This window comes from Lupinus angustifolius, chromosome LG01 (assembly GCF_001865875.1).
Source record: "Lupinus angustifolius cultivar Tanjil chromosome LG01, LupAngTanjil_v1.0, whole genome shotgun sequence".
NCBI lineage: Eukaryota > Viridiplantae > Streptophyta > Magnoliopsida > Fabales > Fabaceae > Lupinus > Lupinus angustifolius.
In genome coordinates, this window is record NC_032009.1 from 27,717,229 (window position 1) to 27,736,496 (window position 19,268).

Genomic DNA, 19,268 nt, shown 5'->3' on the forward strand with positions numbered 1-19,268 from the left:
TAGAATATTGGTGTGTCTTACAATGGCTTGGAGCATTCCTATTTATAGCCAAAGCCTTGAGGATTGTGTGGCCAAAAATAAAGATGCTTCACCACAACCTCTTCTTCTCATTGGCTACAAAAGAGGTTACACTATAGCCACTCATTTTACTTGGCCACAAGAAGGTTTCACCATACCCACTTCTTTTGCCACATCATTCTCTTTTTTCTTTTAAGTCAATATTTAATAACAAGAATCCCTACCAACAAAGGAGTTTTAAAATTGGATTGTCTTATTGGTTTGCTTGCTAGATTCACTTCACCCCTCTTCATTACATGGCAGCAGTATTTGGACCTTAGAATCCTCTGTAGTGTACTCTTGTTAACCTAACGGAAATTCCTCAAACTCCAAAGGGGCACTTCTACTTTTGCTAACTCCTTTTGAAATCCCCTCCAAGTTGAAGTCTCTTGTTTGGACTGCTACGCCAAATAGGATTTACACAAATAATTGTTTAGTTTCAGGTAAGCAAACCCCGAAAGTCCTCTCTCCTAATGTTAGAGACTTAGAGTCATGTATCTAGCTGAAGTTAATAATAACCATTGAAAGGCATTCAAAGTACACAATGCAATTGTTTCATATGACCAGTTGAGCTCAACAGAAAAACAGTCCAGCAAAGCTTTACAGATAGATTCTTTGACGAGAGTGAGGCATTCACCATTACCACAGTTAGATAAGACAATACATCTAAACTAGTGAATCATCCTTGGGTCAATCAAAATATGAAGAGGATTATATACATCATGCATGAAATGGCATTAACTTTCCAAAGTAAAGACTGATTACCTGTGAAAATAAGTCAGCTAAGCAAGTTAAAAGATTTTCTTCAACATCCCCTATGCTTTTGTTATTTCCATAATACTCTAGTAATTGTTCTCGAAATGGAACACAAAAGTATAGTGCCTGCAGAAGGTGGCAGAATGAGCGACTTGTGAGTCAAAAGCCCTAAAAACATTTATAAAAAATAACAACCACACCCATATTCAAATCTCATAACCAAAGATGTCAAATGCATTTATTGATATTTTAGATGGGATAAATGTTTGCGCTATGCAATATAACTGTAATGAAATTGAAACATGCAGTGGCCTGATTTATGCACCATATCATCTTATAAAAAGGCCACAATAAGCTATAAGTCGGCATATGCCTCATCAACATAGACATCGCCAATACTATTAAAAGCAACAAAGAAAAGATTGAATCACAAATTTAGTTTTAAATCTTAAACTTTAACAAAACTAACAACCATTTTTAGCAAAAATACCGCACCATACTATCAAAATCTAAAAATTCTAATCGAGAACTTCTGCTAGCTAGTACGAAATGAAAGTTGAATGAAATATGTGCCCGGTAATTTATAACAGAAACAAAATTTATTTAAATTATAGAAACAGATTTAGCAAGGAAACTGAAATAAAACGCAATCCATTTGTTCCATTTCTCATACTAATATAAAAACAATTAATCTCAATCCTTATACTGGTTCATAAATCAGCACTTAGAAATTCTGCCACACAGATCAACAAACACAAAAATACAAGTTGATCTCCTTAATATGAGAAAATAATATATGCACTGACAGTGTACGAGTTCTTACACAGTACATCATTCGACATTCATATTTAATGATCATTGACTCTTCAAAAAAAAAACTAATTCAAATGAATGGTGGATGATGTAACTTTATGAGTAATGAATGATTTCCTACACTCTATAAAAAACACTTATAATATTACACTCTAATATTATACATGTAACTGCAATAAGCTTTCCTTACAATAAAAAAAACCATAAAAATGAGCAAAAAGAAAACAAAAAAAGAAAAATTATTAAAAAAATCTGCTACTTATAAATAATATTAATCGATTCTCTTCATAATCGGATTAAAAAAAGTAAGAAATGAAAAACCTGCAAAACGCTGTTGCAGTAACATGTGTTGCCGAAATTTTCAAGGCCGAAGTAACGTTCACCTTCAGGGAATTGGTCCCCGAGAGCTTTCTCGAGCTTGGAGCCTGCAGCACCCATCAGCTATGATTCCAATCAACTCAGTAACTCACAATCCAACGATGATCGTTTCGAATCGTTAGGGTTTTGTTGAATGAAGACTGGGCAAAGAGTTTCGTCCAAGAAAGGAGTGAGGAACAGTAGAATGCCAGACAAAAACTGCAACAGTTAAGTCTGCGCTTTGACATTCATATTTTTCTTTTTCAACATAAATAAAAAAGATACGCATGATTATATATGAGTTTTATACATTATTGATTCAAAATTTTAATGATTATATATAAGTTTTATACATTGTTGATTCAAAATTTTAATGATTCTTGAAAGCCATACATCTATAAATATTATACTAACAATTATGAATATAGATATCACACTTAAAAATAAAACTGCTTCATTTCTATTTTTAAGTAAAATGTATCTCAATATTTAAAAATCAACATTTCAGCAAGTGCATTTTGTATTATCTCAATAGTGATAGAATTACTATAATTGTAATGTTTTTATTATCAAATGCACGTTTGTTTAATAATTAATACTAATATTTACAAAGTATAATTAATTCATAAAAGCTATTTACCATCTTTTAAAAGCACTACCAAATTTAAAATATCCTATATTTTAAAATAAGGGGTGGAAACGAGCTGAGTCGACCTTGACTCGATTTGACTTGTTAAAGATTAATTTAAGTTGGGTTTCAATTGAACTTTAATATCAAACTATTTTTTATGTCAATTTCTAATCAATTAAAGTTCATAAGCTTTCGAGTGGTTGAGAATCTCAAATTATATCCTTCATCAGCATAAATCTAAAAAATGTGTAATGTGTTGATGGATTATATATGTATGTATCTAGAGAAAGTTAGTGAATATTAATAATAAATATTGCCCCCAATTAAAATTCATATTGTAATGATTATTTAATGAATATGTAGATATAGTAAATGGTTCAATTAAGAGTAATGTTTAATATGAAAAATGAGAATAATTAATATGTATTATTGAATCTTATTTGAAGTGTTAAGATTAAAAGTTAAGCACAAATAAATAAGCGATCATTAATTAATTTTTAAATTTAATCATCTCTATATATATTTGTATGACATCAATTTACTGATCTATATGAGAATTGTTCTCATTTGAATCATTTTCGTGTGTATATATATATAATTAAGTCATCTCATGAACCTAATGAATCGAACTATATTTTGGCTCAAGTTTGGCTCGTTTATTTAACGACTTTTAGTTCTAATTAAACTACTTTGGTTTATGAATCAAGTTTATCAAACTAAATAACAAATTGGTTTTTTTGAAAGAATATTAATTCAATTCATTATTAGCCATATTCAAAATTTAAATAAAATAATATTGAAATACCGTAACCTAATAAGAAAATAAATCTTAAAACCATAAGTGGCACACTCCCTCCACTATAAAAAGAAGTTACCTTATAAAAATATTGAAATAGTGATACTAATTAATTTTAATTTGAAATATAATAACTAAATGTTTGAGTTTCATCTGAAAATTATTTTAAAAATATAATAGCCTAAGGAGTAGATATGGAAATATGTTTTAGAGTGGTTATATTTCAAAACAGTATCTATCCAAATATATATTTTTAAATATTCATTTCAATTATGACAATGGATTATAAAAATGACTAAAAAGTGGTTTCCTTAAAAATGACTAGAAATGATTGTGAGGAAATAGACAATGAAATGATAAACATAACCCAATATAAGCAATCTTAATGTTTTGTTTAGTTTGAAGGACTAAATGATATGAGAGAAGATGGAAATGAGTAGAAAGAAAGAGATAAGAAATAGAGTTGAGTTTTTTTTATATATACAAATTTACTATTTTAAATAATTATATACTGACTTTAGTTCTAAATGTTAATTATAGAGATGTATTTGCCTTTAAAATGTGTAAATAAATTAGTATTTATTTAAAATTTATTTTTAAAATAGTTTAAAAATAGCAAATCAAAGTATTACGTAAAGTGTCACATGAATATTTAATGGCTAGAAGTTCATAATCATGTATCTGCATGTATGTAATAGTATGAAGTTGGTAAAGTAACTTAGTCATTTTTGATTTTTTATACTCTCTCAACTCACTTTCTTCTCCTATTTAAAGAGAATAAACTTGACATATAATGCACTACATTTCGTTCTATCTAATTTCTTTTATTCCACAAACAAAGAGGAGAAATTTATAAACAACCCTCCCTTTTCCTCTTCTCCTCTTTTATTCTCTCATACTCACCTCAACTAAATGAGGCATAAGAGTGTGAGATGTGAGCATCAAATGAAGGGGTGGGGTTAGAGTATGAGGTGAGAAGGTGAAATGATTTAAGAGATTCAAGGAAAATGAGAGAAAAAGAATAAGAGGCATGAAAAGTGAAAAGAAAAAAAATATACATTAACTACTATGAGTTTTACACAATATTCATGTATTATCCACAATTTATGATTAAACTTCTTTTATTTACTATACATGATTAAAAACTTTTGAAATAAAACATAGTCCAAAATGAATAGGCCCATAGACCCATACAAATAAAACAGAACGAAGAATGTGGCTAAGGTCTTATCTGCTTTGGTCACACAACAGAGTTGAGAGTAGCAAGCAAAATGCTGAGCCTTACCTTCTCTATTGCTTCATCTTCTTCTTCTTCTTCCACTCTCTCCTTTTCCCCAAAGCCATTATTCCCTTCAAAATCTTCCTTCAATGGCATTCATCTCCGTCTTCGTCACAATGTATGTTCCATTCCCCTCACTCAACGCAGTGCATCAGTGTCAGTGGTGATGATGGCAAAGAGAGAACAAGAAATGGAAGAAATCAGAAAGTTAAGCACTGAAAAAATTAATGAAGAAGTTGTTGACCTTAAGGGTGATCTTTTAATGCTCCGTCTTCAGAAATCAGCTCGTAATGAGTTCAAGTCTAGCGAATTCAGTCGCATGCGGAAGAGGGTATTTTTTTTGTTTCTTCTCTTCATTTTTTAAATTCATTTATTAATAATAAGATAGCGAATTTTTTAAGTTGGGATGAAAGGAGTTACAGTAGACACTAATTTTTGTTTGAGATATAACAACAACTCAGCTTTTATCTCACTAGCCAGGTTTCGGCTAAATGATTGAACGATATCATAATGCTCTATCATCAATGATGTTCATAATCTTTCTTTTATCATTTCCTCATATGGTTTCCACTATACCATAACAACTCATTTTGTTTGGTATAGATACTTTTTAATATAGATAATCATGTTACCACATTTGTATAACTTTAGAATCATCTTAATTAATTCCATGTTTTTTCTCTAAACACTTTGCACATCGTTTCATGATGTTGTAGCTATGTCTTCGTGATCTTGGATCTATTCTTGGAGAGGATTAACTTCAATTTTTTATCCTTTAACTTGATTTCTTCTTCCTTAGCGCGGTTGAACCATTCAAATTCATGTGTAAATTTTGTATTGGTTCAACTTGTGTAGTAAGTGCTTCTTTTAATTTGTCATATTGGACGTTGACACAAGACGATTTTGAATAACAGGGCTAGTTTGAGCAACAACAACCTTATGGATAAGGTTGTCATAAGATTATATGATGGCTGTCTGTTCTATTTTATTAAACTCCTCCTTCATAGAAGGCCTTAATTTGATTTTAGTATAGATTCGCCGGAAATATATGGACTATAAATTCCTCCGAGAAACAGATATGCATAATTGCATACATACAGAGAAGTTCAACATGTAGAAATAGTTGAACTAAATTTTTCACTTGCATGATTATTTGACACGACGAGAAGGGAAATCTGTTTGATTTGTGCATTGCCAGCAGTCAATAGTTTCGTGACCTGGTTTGCTGCATAGTTGGCACATAGGGCGACGACGGCGATTGTCAGTGTTGCGTGTTGAAGAGAAGCCAGCACCACTGTTGCGACTGTTGGAGTTGAAAGACGCCCGGTTGGAAAACCGGTTTGTAGTGAATGCAGCGGAGCCAGAGAGAAGTGATGTTGGGGTGTTGGACTGAGGCACAACAATAGCTTGGCGAGCATGTTCCTGTTCAAGACGAGCCTCCTCTTGAAGAAGGAGACCAGCCAAATCATCAACAGATACATCGTCGGACTTCATCATGAAGGCTGTAGAGAAGGCACTGTAAGATGAATCAAGACCGCTTAATATATACCCAACAAGATCTTCGTCGGAGAAGGGATGGAGATTCTCAGCAAGAGAGTCGGCAATGGAGCACTTATGCTCAATGTATTCTAGCATAGAAAGAGAGCCCTTTGTGAGTGTTTGTAATTGAACCTTCATAGCCATGCGGCGAGCCCGAGTTTGAACCTGGAATGATTTTTCAATGGCAGTCCAGGCTGTTTGAGAGGATGTGGCACGAACGACCAAGGAGAGTGCTCGCTCAGAGAGAGTAGATTTAATCCATAAAAGGACAAAACGGTTTCGCTTCTTCCATATAGTGAAATCAGGGTTGGATTCGATGGTTGAGACACCATCAGCGGTTGTAATGACACAAGTTTCCGGTGGTGGGGAAGGATGCAGAATGAAAGATTCTAGGTCGAATGTCTCAAGAGCAGAGATAACGGTGGACTGCCATAAAGAGTAATTGTCCCGTTCAAGTTTGATATTGATGGCTGGAATTTGAAGATTAAGGTTTGGATTTGTGTGGTTGGCAAGAGTGAGAGGAGAGATTGATTGGTGTTAGCCATGAGACGAAAGAGATGAGAAGAGAGAGAGGGAAAAAAAAATTATCTAGCTGTGGATACCATGTAGAGAATGAAGTTCTCTGTTATTCTCATTGCATTAAACACATGAATTACAATGGTATCTATGGAGCAAAACGTCCAGCAAGAGTTACTGAAAGTAATCCTAAATGCACGGCACTATCACAACTACATGCAGAAAACTAGGAAACCACTAAAAGACCAAGTCAGAGTGTCTATGATGTAGGAAGGACATGATCTGGTTATTAACCCTCTTGTGAATATTTCCATAAGATGCACTGCAGTTAAGCATACTCAATTTTTTCCGAACATGATGCCACCTGACTCCTAGTCACAGACACATGCGTGTCCTTGCAGCCTTCTTTTAGCTGTAATAAGTTTGAATTTCTTATAACATGGTAGAGGGCTATGTCTAAAGTTTGATTTTCTTAAATTCTTATAAACCGCTGGTTGCATTAAGATTGACTCTATTGAGATGTAATAGATCAACATCTAACTTTTTGTGTATCTAATTCTTGTCATTTCAATGTTTTTCACTATCAAAATTACTATATACGCAAAGAATGTAATTTGTATGGGCCAAATGCCAATATCAAGTTTTGATCCACCAATAAAATCAAATTGAGTTACCATTTTCCATTTCCATCTTTTAAATTGTCGACCCTTCTCCACTTATCCATCTGAGATTTTGTGAGAACTGAAGTGGTGATTCTGTCAGAACCCATCTCCCACTATTAAAATTATTGTCCATTTTCCATCTCTATGTGCTATTTTTGGATAAACTATGTGACTTTTAATGTCTATACAGATTGCTCGAATGCTTACTGTGAAGCGAGAAAGAGAGCTCGAGGAGGGTATCAACAAGAGGTTGTCCAGAAAGCTTGATAAAAAATGGAAGAAAAGCATTGTGGTAAGACCATCTCCACTTCTAATAAAGCTTAGAGAGGAAGAAGCAGCTGCAGAGGCTGCAGAAGCTGAAAATGCTGCATGAGCAAACTCAAAAATATGCAGCAAGTCATAGAGTTTGTTGGTACTTAAATTATTATTGTTCAGTCACAATTTTCTTGTTTTGGTTGGACTATGTTCTGTATAATATCTTCTTAGCAGTAATGTATGTTTCTAAATTTGTAAGCAAAAAGAGACATGACTCATAACTTTAGGCTTAAAATCAGATAAATGCTTTTGATTTTACTCTGTTCAAAGTTGAAATTGTATTAGTTTTGAACAGAGGCAAGTTGGTATAATATCAAGGGTAAATTTGCTGTGTTAAATTAAGGGAATCAAAGATGTGAAGTAGAGATGGAGATTCAGATACAGATCTTCTTGGCACAAACTTATGATTATATTACACACCTTTCCCATGTGATGAAACATGTAGTGGAATCTAAAAAATTACTTAGAGATGGAATCTAAAAATTACTTAGATCCTGCATTTAAAGCCAAACCTTATTGCATTTTTTAAAGATGGAATTATTTTACTGTCTATAATTTTCAAAAAATAATATTCAGCACTCAGCAAATTTTAAATTAACTAAATGATATTTTATTACGAGCTAATCCATCATTTCCTTGTCATCTCACAAATGTATTTCATGACTCCTAAGTCTTCCTTTTCCTTCTCTTGCCCTCCAAAAACAAACTCACAAACAAACCTTTAGTAAGAAATACATGCACAGTTGTAACGTAATTTACTTGTTAGGATTGATATTCCATCATGGGTATATGCACAAGAAAATCACTATGAAAAGGAAAACCCAGTGTAGTTTTTACCCCCTATATAATTATCTGATTATTTGAAAAGTTATTTTAATTCTCGTCTGTTTTTCTGAAAGCATATTCACAATCTAGAAAGGGGGTCATAAAAACAAGTTGTATAATTGCCTCATCTTAGTATTGGTGGTGCTTCAGCTCTTAGAACATTTTTTTATTATGTTTCAAAAATAAAATACTTTACAACAAAAAACATAAATAGAGTTTAAACTACTAATAATTTATATGTAATAAACTCTTCCATCAAGGTCGATTATGTCATATTTTGCTTCAACTGCCTACTTATTTATTACTTCATAATAAACCCAACAGAAACCATAATTTAGAATCATTGTAAGTTACACATGACCTCCATTAGCATTAAACATTATTAATCAGCAACTGTGCAATTTCCAAACTTCAATACTCTCTGCCATGATCGGATTCTGTTCCTCTCATGTGGTATGATTTTTAACCCCTGATAATTTTTACTTCAAATTTATGTAGCGAAAAGTTTTTTTAATCAAAAACTATATTTTGTTTTATGTATATATTTATGAATTATCTTTTAAGATTGCATAAATAAAATTGCACTATAGGTGTTATTCATGACACTATGATAATAATGGTTTTCAGGTCAAAATGATATTTATCATAGTACTTTCGATATCAATACTGGTGCTGCATTTAAACACATCATACTCAAATGCTCAAGTAAAGTCAGCTACATTTTTATCTGAAAAGCTAGAATTGGAACCAGGATTATGTGTCAAAAAATACTTATTCAATGTTGATTTTCCAAAGGGTCATATAGGAATCAAAAGATTTGATGCAGAACTAGTTGATGAAAAAGGAAAATCTCTATCTCTTAATGAAACTTACCTTCATCATTGGCTTGCTGTACTTCACTTGGAAAATAATGCTAAGCCAAAAGGAGGTGTCATTGCTAAACTAAACAATGGTCCATGTTATTCTCTTCCACATTTTTGGGGTCGAGGATCGGAATCACGAGGTACAACTTCGGACATTCCCAATCCTTTCGCGGTCGAAATGGGCAATCCTGAAAAAATTGCAAAAGGGTATGAAGAGAAATGGGTATTAGACACTATGATCATTGATTTACGTGGTGTACAAGATAAGCATGGTTGTGCTCAATGCAGATGTAACCTTTATAATGTTACTAAAGATGTTAAAGGTGTTCCATTGAATCCAGAATATAAAGGAGGATTCAATTGTTGCTATGATAACACACAATGCAAATTGAAAGAAGGTTTTCATGGTCCAAGGAGAAGTGTTCACCTAAGATACACAATAAAGTGGGTTGAGTGGGACCAACATCAAATAGGTGTTAAGGTTTATATACTTGATTCAACTGATGAAGTGGTGAAAAATGGTTCCAATGTAGTCCATAATTGCAAGGTAAATGAGTTAGCAGAGGAAAAAATATATGTTGTCTCATATACTATTTCGCGTCAATAAAAACATGTTATGTCAAGTAACATCTTGTATCAAATTATAGAACATAATAATAGTTTGGTGATTTTAGGTAATGAACAACAAAGATTACTTAATTTGTTGCAGGTAGAGTATAGTATTATTCCAGAAAATGGTGATAGAAAACCAGTTCATGTACAGAAAGCAAGCATTCCATTAGAAAAAGGTGGTTATCTCATCTATGGTGTTGCTCATCAACATGGAGGAAGTGCTGGCTCAACTCTTTATGGACAGGTATTGTTCAACATTTATCAATAATCTCATATAGGTTCATCAAAGCCATGTAAAGACTCAAATTGTTCAAATTTGGACTCTAACATATTAAAATTGCCAATTTGACTCTCAAATTTTAGTCAAATTATGGTGGAGTCAATTGAAGCTAAAATTTATCAAGACGATTTTGGTTGAAATTAGACTTTTAATTTGAGACATTTCATTTTTCGTGGACCAAGAATATTTTTATATTTTTCATGGACATAAACATAATCAATCTTTCTTTTATTAAATTCTTTTGATATGGAAAGAGTGAATTGTCTCATGAGTGAGATTTTTTATGAAAACTGTGGGAATGAAATTATTTGGTTGCTAAAATAATGGGTAACTCTATTAGTTATGCCCATTAGCCCCATGTAACACACTTGTTCTACCTCTTGGTGAGTCTAGTTTTGAAGGGATAAAAGAGAAATACTTCACATCCATAAAATATACTTCTGAGATATTTTTTAAAATTTCTATTTTTTATATCTAAAACTCAATTTATAAACGAAATGTTAAGATTGACACCATGGTTGTGCCCTAATCTAGACGTAGATATCCTAAGCCTTCCTACATACACTACCTTATTAAATTTGTGTGCCTGAATTTTTTTTGTTATTTTTAAAGGGATATTTTCTTGATTTCATGTATCATTTGTTAGAAGTCAAACATTACAATAATGCATCTTCACTTATACATTTAATGTTTTTGATTAATTTAGGATGGACAGATTTTATGTAACTCAAGACCAAGATATGGAACAGGAAAGGAACCAGGAAATGAAGAGGGTTACCTTGTTGCAATGTCAGAGTGTGTACCTAAACCAGGTTCTGTCAAGATAAATGACAATGAAATCTTGACCTTAGAATCCAGATACAACAACACCTATCTCACTGGTCTTATGGGACATTTCTCCATCTTTGTAGCAGAAAAACTACAACAATAAATTATAAGGCCATTTGTTAAATTGAACATGTCTTTACTAAATTATATATTATCTAAATAAATTGTTGGAATAAGTAATCCATGAAAAATAAAGAATAGAGATATAAAACATGTGGGGATTTGTTAGTTAGACCAATTGTGTCTATTTTCACCGAACATTGAGGGAATACTGATATATTATTAGAGTTAGCAAGTTACTGCATTAATAACTCGAAGTACATCTGTTGTCCCACAATTTGTCCCACTCCATGTGGCATGCACTTGTGATTGGTTAGAAAATAATTGATAATTAAATTTTAACTTAAATATATTTTCTTGACCAATCACAAGCCTATGACACATGGAGTGGTACAAACTGTAAGATAACAGATGTGTATCCTTAAGCTTTGTTTGGGAGTGAAGTTTTGGTAGGGAAGGAAAGGGAAGGGGTGGCTTTGGAAAGCATTCCCCTTGTTTGAGAGTTGGATCAAGGAAAGGGGAAGTTTTGGATGGTTTCTCAAACCCTTCAAAACTCTCTATATGTCTATTTTTAAAGTTCCCCCAATTTGGAGTATTTTGGAAATAAACGTTAAATATGTTTAGTAATAATATATAATTATACATTGTTGTTAGAAAATACTTCATAATTTGTCCATTTTCAATTGTTAATTACATTTTTAAAGGAAAATAAAAACATATTCTTATATTATCATTTCCCAACATTGAGTTGTGCACGACCAATTACTTCTACATTTGAATCCAATAACATGAGCCATACACAACAACAACCTTTAACTTAGGAAAATTAATTTGTAATCTTATGTTAAGACTTAAACACATGAAGAGAACTCGACCCAAAAAACTAATCTACTAGATGAAAGAGTCTCACGACTTAAGTCACTTGATAAAAAATGCTAAAAATGTCACGTTAACTATCATAATGAACTCAATTTTGATTATGCCCATTGGTCGCTTGGTACTAATAAACCTTTGTTAATATTATGATTATGTAATATGATTTTGTATCACTGTGAAGTACATAAGTGTTCCATAAACGTAATGGAAATTTTAAAGCAATTCAGTTAGATCTATTTGTGTTTAAAATATAGAGTAAATACTTATTTTAGTCTTTTATGTTTTTTGATTTTATTAGTTTGGTCATTCAAAATTTGAAAAACCCAAAAGTTTCAAGTGCGGGTCAAATTAATAATTTTTAGGGTTAAATTAATAATTTTTAGGATCAAATTACTTTATATCAGATGTTGTAAAACATATTAAAAATAACTAATTTAACTCATTTGAGTTTCACTAAAAAAAAAATTGGGACCATTTTGAGTTTTTCAATTTTTGAGGAACAAACTGTTAAAATAAAAAACACGGGAGATTGAAATTGGTATTTACTCCAAAGTATATTCAAATAATATGACTAAGAAATAAATCCATTGTATGGTGTTTTTTAAGCTTTTGATAATTTTCTTCGATCATGCGAAGACACGTAGATGAATTCTTGCTATCAACCCTTAATCAATGGAATGTAATAGATTCAAGCACTACATTTCCAAATTCTCTTTCAGAAAAAAGAGAGACAAATGGTGTTGGATGAATAGAGAGATATATGCAGAGATGTATTTGTTCAAAAGAAATGTGTAGAGAATGATTATTTTTATAGATAATATTATTTTTATGAGGAGGAAGATGAGGAAATTATATTACTGCCGAGTTTGAATTCAGATGTTGATATTTTGTATCTGCCAACTCCACCAACTAAACTATCTATTCGGGATAAAATAGTAAATGGTTATGTTTTGCATATCTTCAATGTGTTTATATAGACATAGACATAACCCTTCCAGAGAGAAATCCTTTTAATCCAAAAAGAAACAAATTGACCAATTGAAATCTTCTGTTAGAATGAAGAGTTGCTTATAAAATTGTTTCATATATTAGTTCACCCTTGGTGCTAGTATAGATTAAATAATTGTTCAACAAGTTAATAAAGGGAAAAGTTAATATAAACACCCTAAACAAGTTATTAATTATTTAACTATTCAATTTGCTCTCTAATGGATCCTACCAATACTCCAACTTAGAAAAAAAATGCTCAACCGGCAAATTATTTGTTAAAACTAATTTTTTATTAATCCGATTTTGATTTCAATTAATCTTCATTGATAATGTATACTTATATTTACGTAAGTACTTATTTTGGATGGTAAGATACACATAACAATAACATAACAAAGACCTCCTACTCCCAAAATGAAATATAAACCCTATAACCAATGACAAAGATTTACTTTCACAAAACCATTTCCCAAATTTTGTCTTACACCAATGAAAACCTAAATATTAATTTAAAAATTTATTATTTTTTTTTATTTTTGCTTCTTTATCATTAATGCGATACAAGATTTGAGACAATAAAGCAAGGTGGTCAAATTAAAAGTAAATTCAGTAAAGCATTGGTTACAAGCCAATAATGTAGCCGATTTTTGGGCATTGGCTAAGGTAATGCAGTAATGATATACACAACCTTATCATCAAACTACATTTTAACAACACAGTTTCTGTTTATGGAAGATTCAAATTTGCACCAATTGGCATATATACAATGCAATGTTCTGACTCTATGCACCAAGGAATACTGTGATTCCCAAACATCATCCATCTTCCATCTTCCATTTACTGTGATATTTTGTTTGAGGTGTTGCTGTACATCATCATATGGGTATCCGGAACAGTATGATCATGGTTACATTCACAAACAACCAGCTTAGAAGGCAATTCTAGCCTAAAACAAAATGTGCAACTTGGTGATATATCAATAGTTCTCGCCTTGTTTTCTACGCACTTTGGTTCGGCCATTTATCGAGTGACATGAGAGATGTGAGGCTAGGTATTGTGAGTTTTTTCACACAAGCATCTTCCATGTTGTAGAAATGAGATCAATGCTGAAAACTCACCAAAATCCTTTTCTAATGGATTCTTGTTTTACTAAAGAAAACACTTCATACCAAAATCACCATTAGAACATCAAAACTGTAACTCCTTTCCCCCTTTTATACAGTTAGAAAACAACAAAACATACATCAAGCCAACCTATTTATAAGAAGGCAAAATAATAAGACATAAACGTTCAAACTTTATGGGTCTTCTCATCTCCCACCAGACAACTCAATGGCATCTTGGTTATAAACCGAATCTTCTCCCCAGTCAAATCTTCTTTTCAGTCTCTCGTATTCTTGCCTCCGATTAACCTCCACATGCTGCCATTCCTCCCACCTTTCTGCTAACCCTTCCCCTTCTAGCATTCTTACAACCTCGGACATCAGTGGACGGTCCTCTGGTGTTCCTTGTGTGCAGAGCAATGCAACTTGTATCATCATCTCTACCTCTTGCATATTGTAGTTTTTAATCAAGTTTCGGTCAACAATAGCATCAAGTTTTTTCTCCCGCTCCAGTTTCTTAACCTGTAGAGCACAAAAGTATAGAAAAACATTAACCAAAAAGGATAAACTCATAGTGGTAATTATGCAAGGCTTGCTTTTTTGAAGATGACAAACACAGCACCATGGAGAAAAGGCGGAACTCTACCTAAAAAACTGCACCTCACATTTTCTTCAATATTAACAAGGCAAATGATGATTAGAAGCAAAGCATGTGCTTTCTAAAATATTGAGAGCAAGATGTAAACAACACAATCTAACTTATTTCCAGCTTGATAAAAATGCAGAAATATAGTTAGTTATAACTACATGAACTTTGCTTGGCTCACCATTATGAATTAATCGTTACTCTCTGCCTATATGGGTTAGCCTAAGTAGGTTATGATGGACATTTTAGGTGGATCCCTATTCATGTGATAAAATGCTAAAGTTAACATCATCAAACCACTCAAGAGAGATGCACAAGTTCCAATCACGCTACAAAATCATGAAACAAACACAGACACACAGGAGGAAATAAGAAGACAATGCTATAAAAAAAGAGATCTCACATGGTCAAGCAAAAGCACATCATCTTCCTCTTCCAAACGTGAGAAGTCAATTGCCCGTTGACCAGTAACAATCTCCAAAAGCATAATCCCATAACCAAAAACATCAGTCCTTTCTGATGACTTTCCGGTGGACAAATATTCAGGAGCTATGTGGCCCATTGTCCCACGAACTTGAGTTGTCACATCAGTCTTTCGAACATCGACTAACTTTGCCAAACCAAAGTCTCCAACAACTGCCTCAAAATCCTCATCAAGTAAGACATTAGCTGCCTTCACATCCCGATGAATAATCTTAGGATTACAATGCTCATGAAGATATTCTAGGCCACGGGCTGTTCCCAGGGCCACCCGTTTTCTTGTAGGCCAATCCAAAACAGCTTCCCCAGGTTTGATTTCTGCATCAGTATTGACATAGTACAATATCAGTGGAAATGATGCCAAGTTTTACAACCAGGCTAAATAAAATAAGGACATCCAATCTACCCACCCACACAATTCAAGTCCTACGACACAGGTTACATGGTTAATAAACTTAACCTGGTAATAATCATTTAAAATCAACGTTGGACGTAATGGCAACACAAAGCAGAATAATTAAAATTGTTCGAAAATAAATAAATTAGTCAGAGGAAAATATTAAAAAGGTAACTTAATTTAAATATTTTATGCTTATTATGCCCCGTGTCATTTTGAACATCTGTGTTGCTGATAATTTACACCAAAGCATACATATATATTAGTAAATATTATTATATGATTTATCTAATAAAATCATCCCCATGTCTGGTTTTCTAGTTGAACTATTTTTTTAAATCTTACCCTAAAGTGTTAGATAAATCGTAAATTGGTAGCATATGACATGAAATGTTAGATTATGGTGGCGATATTCCATAATCTGATTGACTCTCCAGTCCCAGTAATAAAATAAAAATAAATTAAAAATTCTCTTTTAAAACAAATCAAATCCAACACTTGGTTAATTAATAATGTCAAATTGAATGATACTAAATACCTCGTAGACGATAGGCAACACTTAAGTTTTGCATAAAGGGATAAACTAAGAGGCGCTCTGTTGGTGTAGTACAAAACCCAATCAGCCTTAACAAGTTCCTATGGACAGCTACACTTATCATCTCAACTTCACGCTGGAAAGCTGCATCTCCCCCAGGACTTTCATAATCAGTCAACCTTTTGACAGCAACTTTTGTGTTATCAGCAAGAACACCTTTGTAAACCTTTCCAAAGCCTCCCTGGCCTAAAACATTTTTCTCACTGAAGTTATCCGTAGCTATCTGTAGTTCTCTCCATGCAAATCTTTTTAGTTGACCAAATGCAATTCGTCGATCAACTTCACCTGATAATACAAGAAATAATAATACAAACAAAATCATGAGCTAATTAAAAAAAGAAGCTAAAGTTCATCCACATGAACCTCAATTTTAATGTTGTTACCACACTAGTTTGATCAAGTGGGCCACAGAGGGTGGGGAAACGAAAAAGAAGGTAAAGCACAACCAAAGGGCATTGGCATCCAAAAGAGCAAGATGGTAAAGGAACTAGACTAATTAATAAAATGAACATAACCAGAATCTGTTGATCGTCATGGTGGATTTGGTCAGCAAGAAACAGTGCAATTCCAGTGCATTGACTATACATAATGAGGTGAGCAAAAACACTGTACATAAAATCAGTATAAAATGTGGATAATAGTGTCTCATATGCCATAATGTTATATCTTTATTCACTCGCCAGTTTACAGTATTGGAACCAAATGCACAGGTAGAGTTTCCAGATCAATATTTTCAAATGCTGCAAGTGCAAAACATAATAACATCCATGTTTCACTTAAGAGAAGACTCACAAGAAAATTGCAGACTAAAAAGAAACTCAAACCTGCAACATCTACAAAAACTTCAGGTTTGTATATCTTGTGGCTACCCTTGCACCAAAAGAACAGCAGACAACAAAGGAAAATAATAACGACTAACCCCACAATAACTCCAATTATGAGGCCAGTTTTTGGTTTATGAGATGAACCTGCCAAGTTTAGGAAAAATAGTATTCAGATTGTAGCCAGGAAGGGGAGATAGACTTCAATACATTACAAAACAGGTGCAACAAATAATCCAATCAAGTAACCTTGATCTGCACTGTCAAATGCGCAAGGGTGACGCTGATTCACACCACAATTCAACTTATTTCCAGTGAAACTGCAATAAGAAATAGTCATATGTTACCAACAGAAGTAAACATTAAGGTGAGGGGATACTATTGGTAGTACAAAAAAACAGAAGTAAACATCTCATACATCCAAATTTCAAATATTCTATCCAAGTAACCCTTAGACAACATGACATGTGGTCACACCTGACAAAAGGAGGGGCAAAAAAAAGTTTCAAATTGGTATGCCTTAAGCTTCTAATTTAACCTATCACCGATCAATTTAAGGAAGCACAGTTCATCGTTATTGTTGCTATTGGTTGCCTGTAGTTCTTCACCAGATAAACCTTCATGTTAGAGAAGAAAACCATTTCAGGGCTACCAACTCATTATTTGAGCCCCCTTTATAATGTTAATATGGTATGATATTCACTTTGACCAATTGCTTGACAGTTAGATCCTCAGGGTCTCTTATTCTCATTTTAAATAAACTTTCAGAAAAAAGTTTAAGCAAGCAAAAGTTCCAGGCTCAAAGGGCTTGCAGATGATCAACATTGTTAGAGATATAAATAGCCTCAGTTCCGAGCTTATAACTAAAAGCCTAAGATTTTAGGGTGACACTTCCAGATTCTTATTACCCTTTCTTAAATATACACTCCAACCCAACAACGATGGTGCAACAGCAGTGTATGAAAAATAAACTTTATTTCCTAGACAGTGGGAAAAACTGCCACCTCTTTAGAATCTTACCATTCAATATTAAGTAAGAGTATATGGAAAATAGTCAAGCTATGAGAGCTAAACTTAGTTTGTTGAAACGAAATATGTGATGATCGCCCATCTTTCAAATGGAAACAAAAAAGTGAAACCAGAGAAAATGGAAGGCAATTAGAATCGTTGTCTACCACTGGATTGGAATATGTAATGATAATTGTTAAATGAAATTGTATATTTTGGTTCTTTGGTTGAACATTATCACATATGTTACCACTTTCAAATGTTTCATGGGTACACATGGTCCATGGATTCAGACACAGTAAGACATGTTTAAGGATGTTCTGAATGTTCGATCAAAGCATCCTTACTTGTATTTAGAAACTTCGAAAAGTTGGTCTGGAATCTGACCACTGAGATCATTTGAATCTAGCAGACTGCAAAGACAAGTTTGAATTATCAATGAGATACTAAAATAACGAGATATACTTGGTAGTAGCCTGTGAACTTCTAGAGACCATAATTTTACATACATATTGATCAAGCTTGGAAGACTGGCCAGTGATTCTGGAATAGTCCCAGTAAGATTGTTTTGACTCAATGTCCTAGTTTCAGGACAAAAAGAGAAACATTACACTATAAAAACATATGTTGAGACTCATTAAATCATTACACACCAATAATACCCAGAAAATCAATTGCCATACTTACAAGAATTGAAGCTTTTTAAGATTACCAAGAGAAGATGGTATTTCACCAGTTAATCTGTTATTTTCCAAATCCAACATGTTCAAGTTTGTTAGGTTTCCTAATTCTTTTGGTATCCCACCAGTGATGCCATTCCCTTGCAAAGAACTGCATGATAAATGCTTAACATGCATCAATGATTAAACATATAAATCTTACTTTTTTCTTTATCAGTAGTAAATATTTAAGATTTTTTTTTGCCACAAACGCATAACAAAACTAAAGAGTGAACAACAGTAACACCTAATTGAGCACTTAGCTCCTCAAAATCCCCAGGTCTGTCCACTAAAAAAGTGAACATTTGCAATATTAACAAAAATGAACTATGAACAATGAGAATATGAATAAAAATTATAATTAATAAAAGGTCATCCAAACTTCAAAAAAAAAGACCAAATTATCACTATTCCCACAAACACACACACACACATATATATATA

At 32.8% G+C, this 19,268-nt stretch overlaps 4 protein-coding genes and 1 long non-coding RNA gene across 7 annotated transcripts in view; 3 read left to right on the forward strand and 2 right to left on the reverse strand.

Moving 5' to 3' along the window:
• Positions 1–458, forward strand: part of LOC109359553 — a 2,185-nt gene extending 1,727 nt beyond the window's left edge. The window contains exon 2 of the long non-coding RNA XR_002109074.1: positions 216–458. This is a non-coding gene — a long non-coding RNA (uncharacterized LOC109359553). The remainder of the gene's footprint in view (positions 1–215) is intronic.
• LOC109359497 (ubiquitin carboxyl-terminal hydrolase 4-like) overlaps positions 1–2,173 on the reverse strand; it is a 7,800-nt gene extending 5,627 nt beyond the window's left edge. Inside the window, exons 1-2 of the mRNA XM_019604192.1 lie at positions 1,948–2,173; positions 823–939 (exon numbers count right to left, since the gene is read on the reverse strand). Coding sequence (XP_019459737.1) covers positions 823–939; positions 1,948–2,064 — 234 coding nt within the window. The 5' untranslated portion in view covers positions 2,065–2,173. The remainder of the gene's footprint in view (positions 1–822; positions 940–1,947) is intronic.
• On the forward strand, positions 4,600–7,980 carry LOC109359526 (50S ribosomal protein L29, chloroplastic-like). Its single transcript, XM_019604228.1, has 2 exons — positions 4,600–5,020; positions 7,597–7,980. Exons 1-2 carry the CDS (start codon positions 4,682–4,684, stop codon positions 7,777–7,779), a joined length of 522 nt encoding a protein of 173 aa, XP_019459773.1. The 5' UTR covers positions 4,600–4,681; the 3' UTR covers positions 7,780–7,980.
• On the forward strand, positions 8,753–11,260 carry LOC109359543. Its single transcript, XM_019604251.1, has 4 exons — positions 8,753–8,999; positions 9,174–9,956; positions 10,119–10,265; positions 11,008–11,260. Exons 1-4 carry the CDS (start codon positions 8,973–8,975, stop codon positions 11,230–11,232), a joined length of 1,182 nt encoding a protein of 393 aa, XP_019459796.1. The 5' UTR covers positions 8,753–8,972; the 3' UTR covers positions 11,233–11,260.
• The window catches only part of LOC109359457 (probable LRR receptor-like serine/threonine-protein kinase At5g10290), a 7,920-nt gene continuing 2,386 nt past the window's right edge, over positions 13,735–19,268 (reverse strand). For all 3 annotated transcript variants that reach the window (XM_019604133.1, XM_019604139.1, XM_019604148.1), the window contains exons 5-12: positions 18,793–18,936; positions 18,615–18,686; positions 18,453–18,518; positions 17,347–17,417; positions 17,101–17,244; positions 16,220–16,561; positions 15,208–15,602; positions 13,735–14,680 (exon numbers count right to left, since the gene is read on the reverse strand). In XM_019604133.1, coding sequence (XP_019459678.1) covers positions 14,366–14,680; positions 15,208–15,602; positions 16,220–16,561; positions 17,101–17,244; positions 17,347–17,417; positions 18,453–18,518; positions 18,615–18,686; positions 18,793–18,936 — 1,549 coding nt within the window. In that variant the 3' untranslated portion in view covers positions 13,735–14,365. The remainder of the gene's footprint in view (positions 14,681–15,207; positions 15,603–16,219; positions 16,562–17,100; positions 17,245–17,346; positions 17,418–18,452; positions 18,519–18,614; positions 18,687–18,792; positions 18,937–19,268) is intronic.

Coding starts and splice junctions, on each gene's coding strand:
- LOC109359526 (XM_019604228.1), top strand. CDS start 4,682: ATGCTGAGCCTTACCTTCTCTATTGCTTCATCTTCTTCTTCTTCTTCC. Junction 5,021..7,596: donor TCAGTCGCATGCGGAAGAGG/GTATTTTTTTTG, acceptor ATGTCTATACAG/ATTGCTCGAATGCTTACTGT.
- LOC109359543 (XM_019604251.1), top strand. CDS start 8,973: ATGATCGGATTCTGTTCCTCTCATGTG. Junction 9,000..9,173: donor GATTCTGTTCCTCTCATGTG/GTATGATTTTTA, acceptor AATGGTTTTCAG/GTCAAAATGATATTTATCAT. Junction 10,266..11,007: donor GCTCAACTCTTTATGGACAG/GTATTGTTCAAC, acceptor TGATTAATTTAG/GATGGACAGATTTTATGTAA.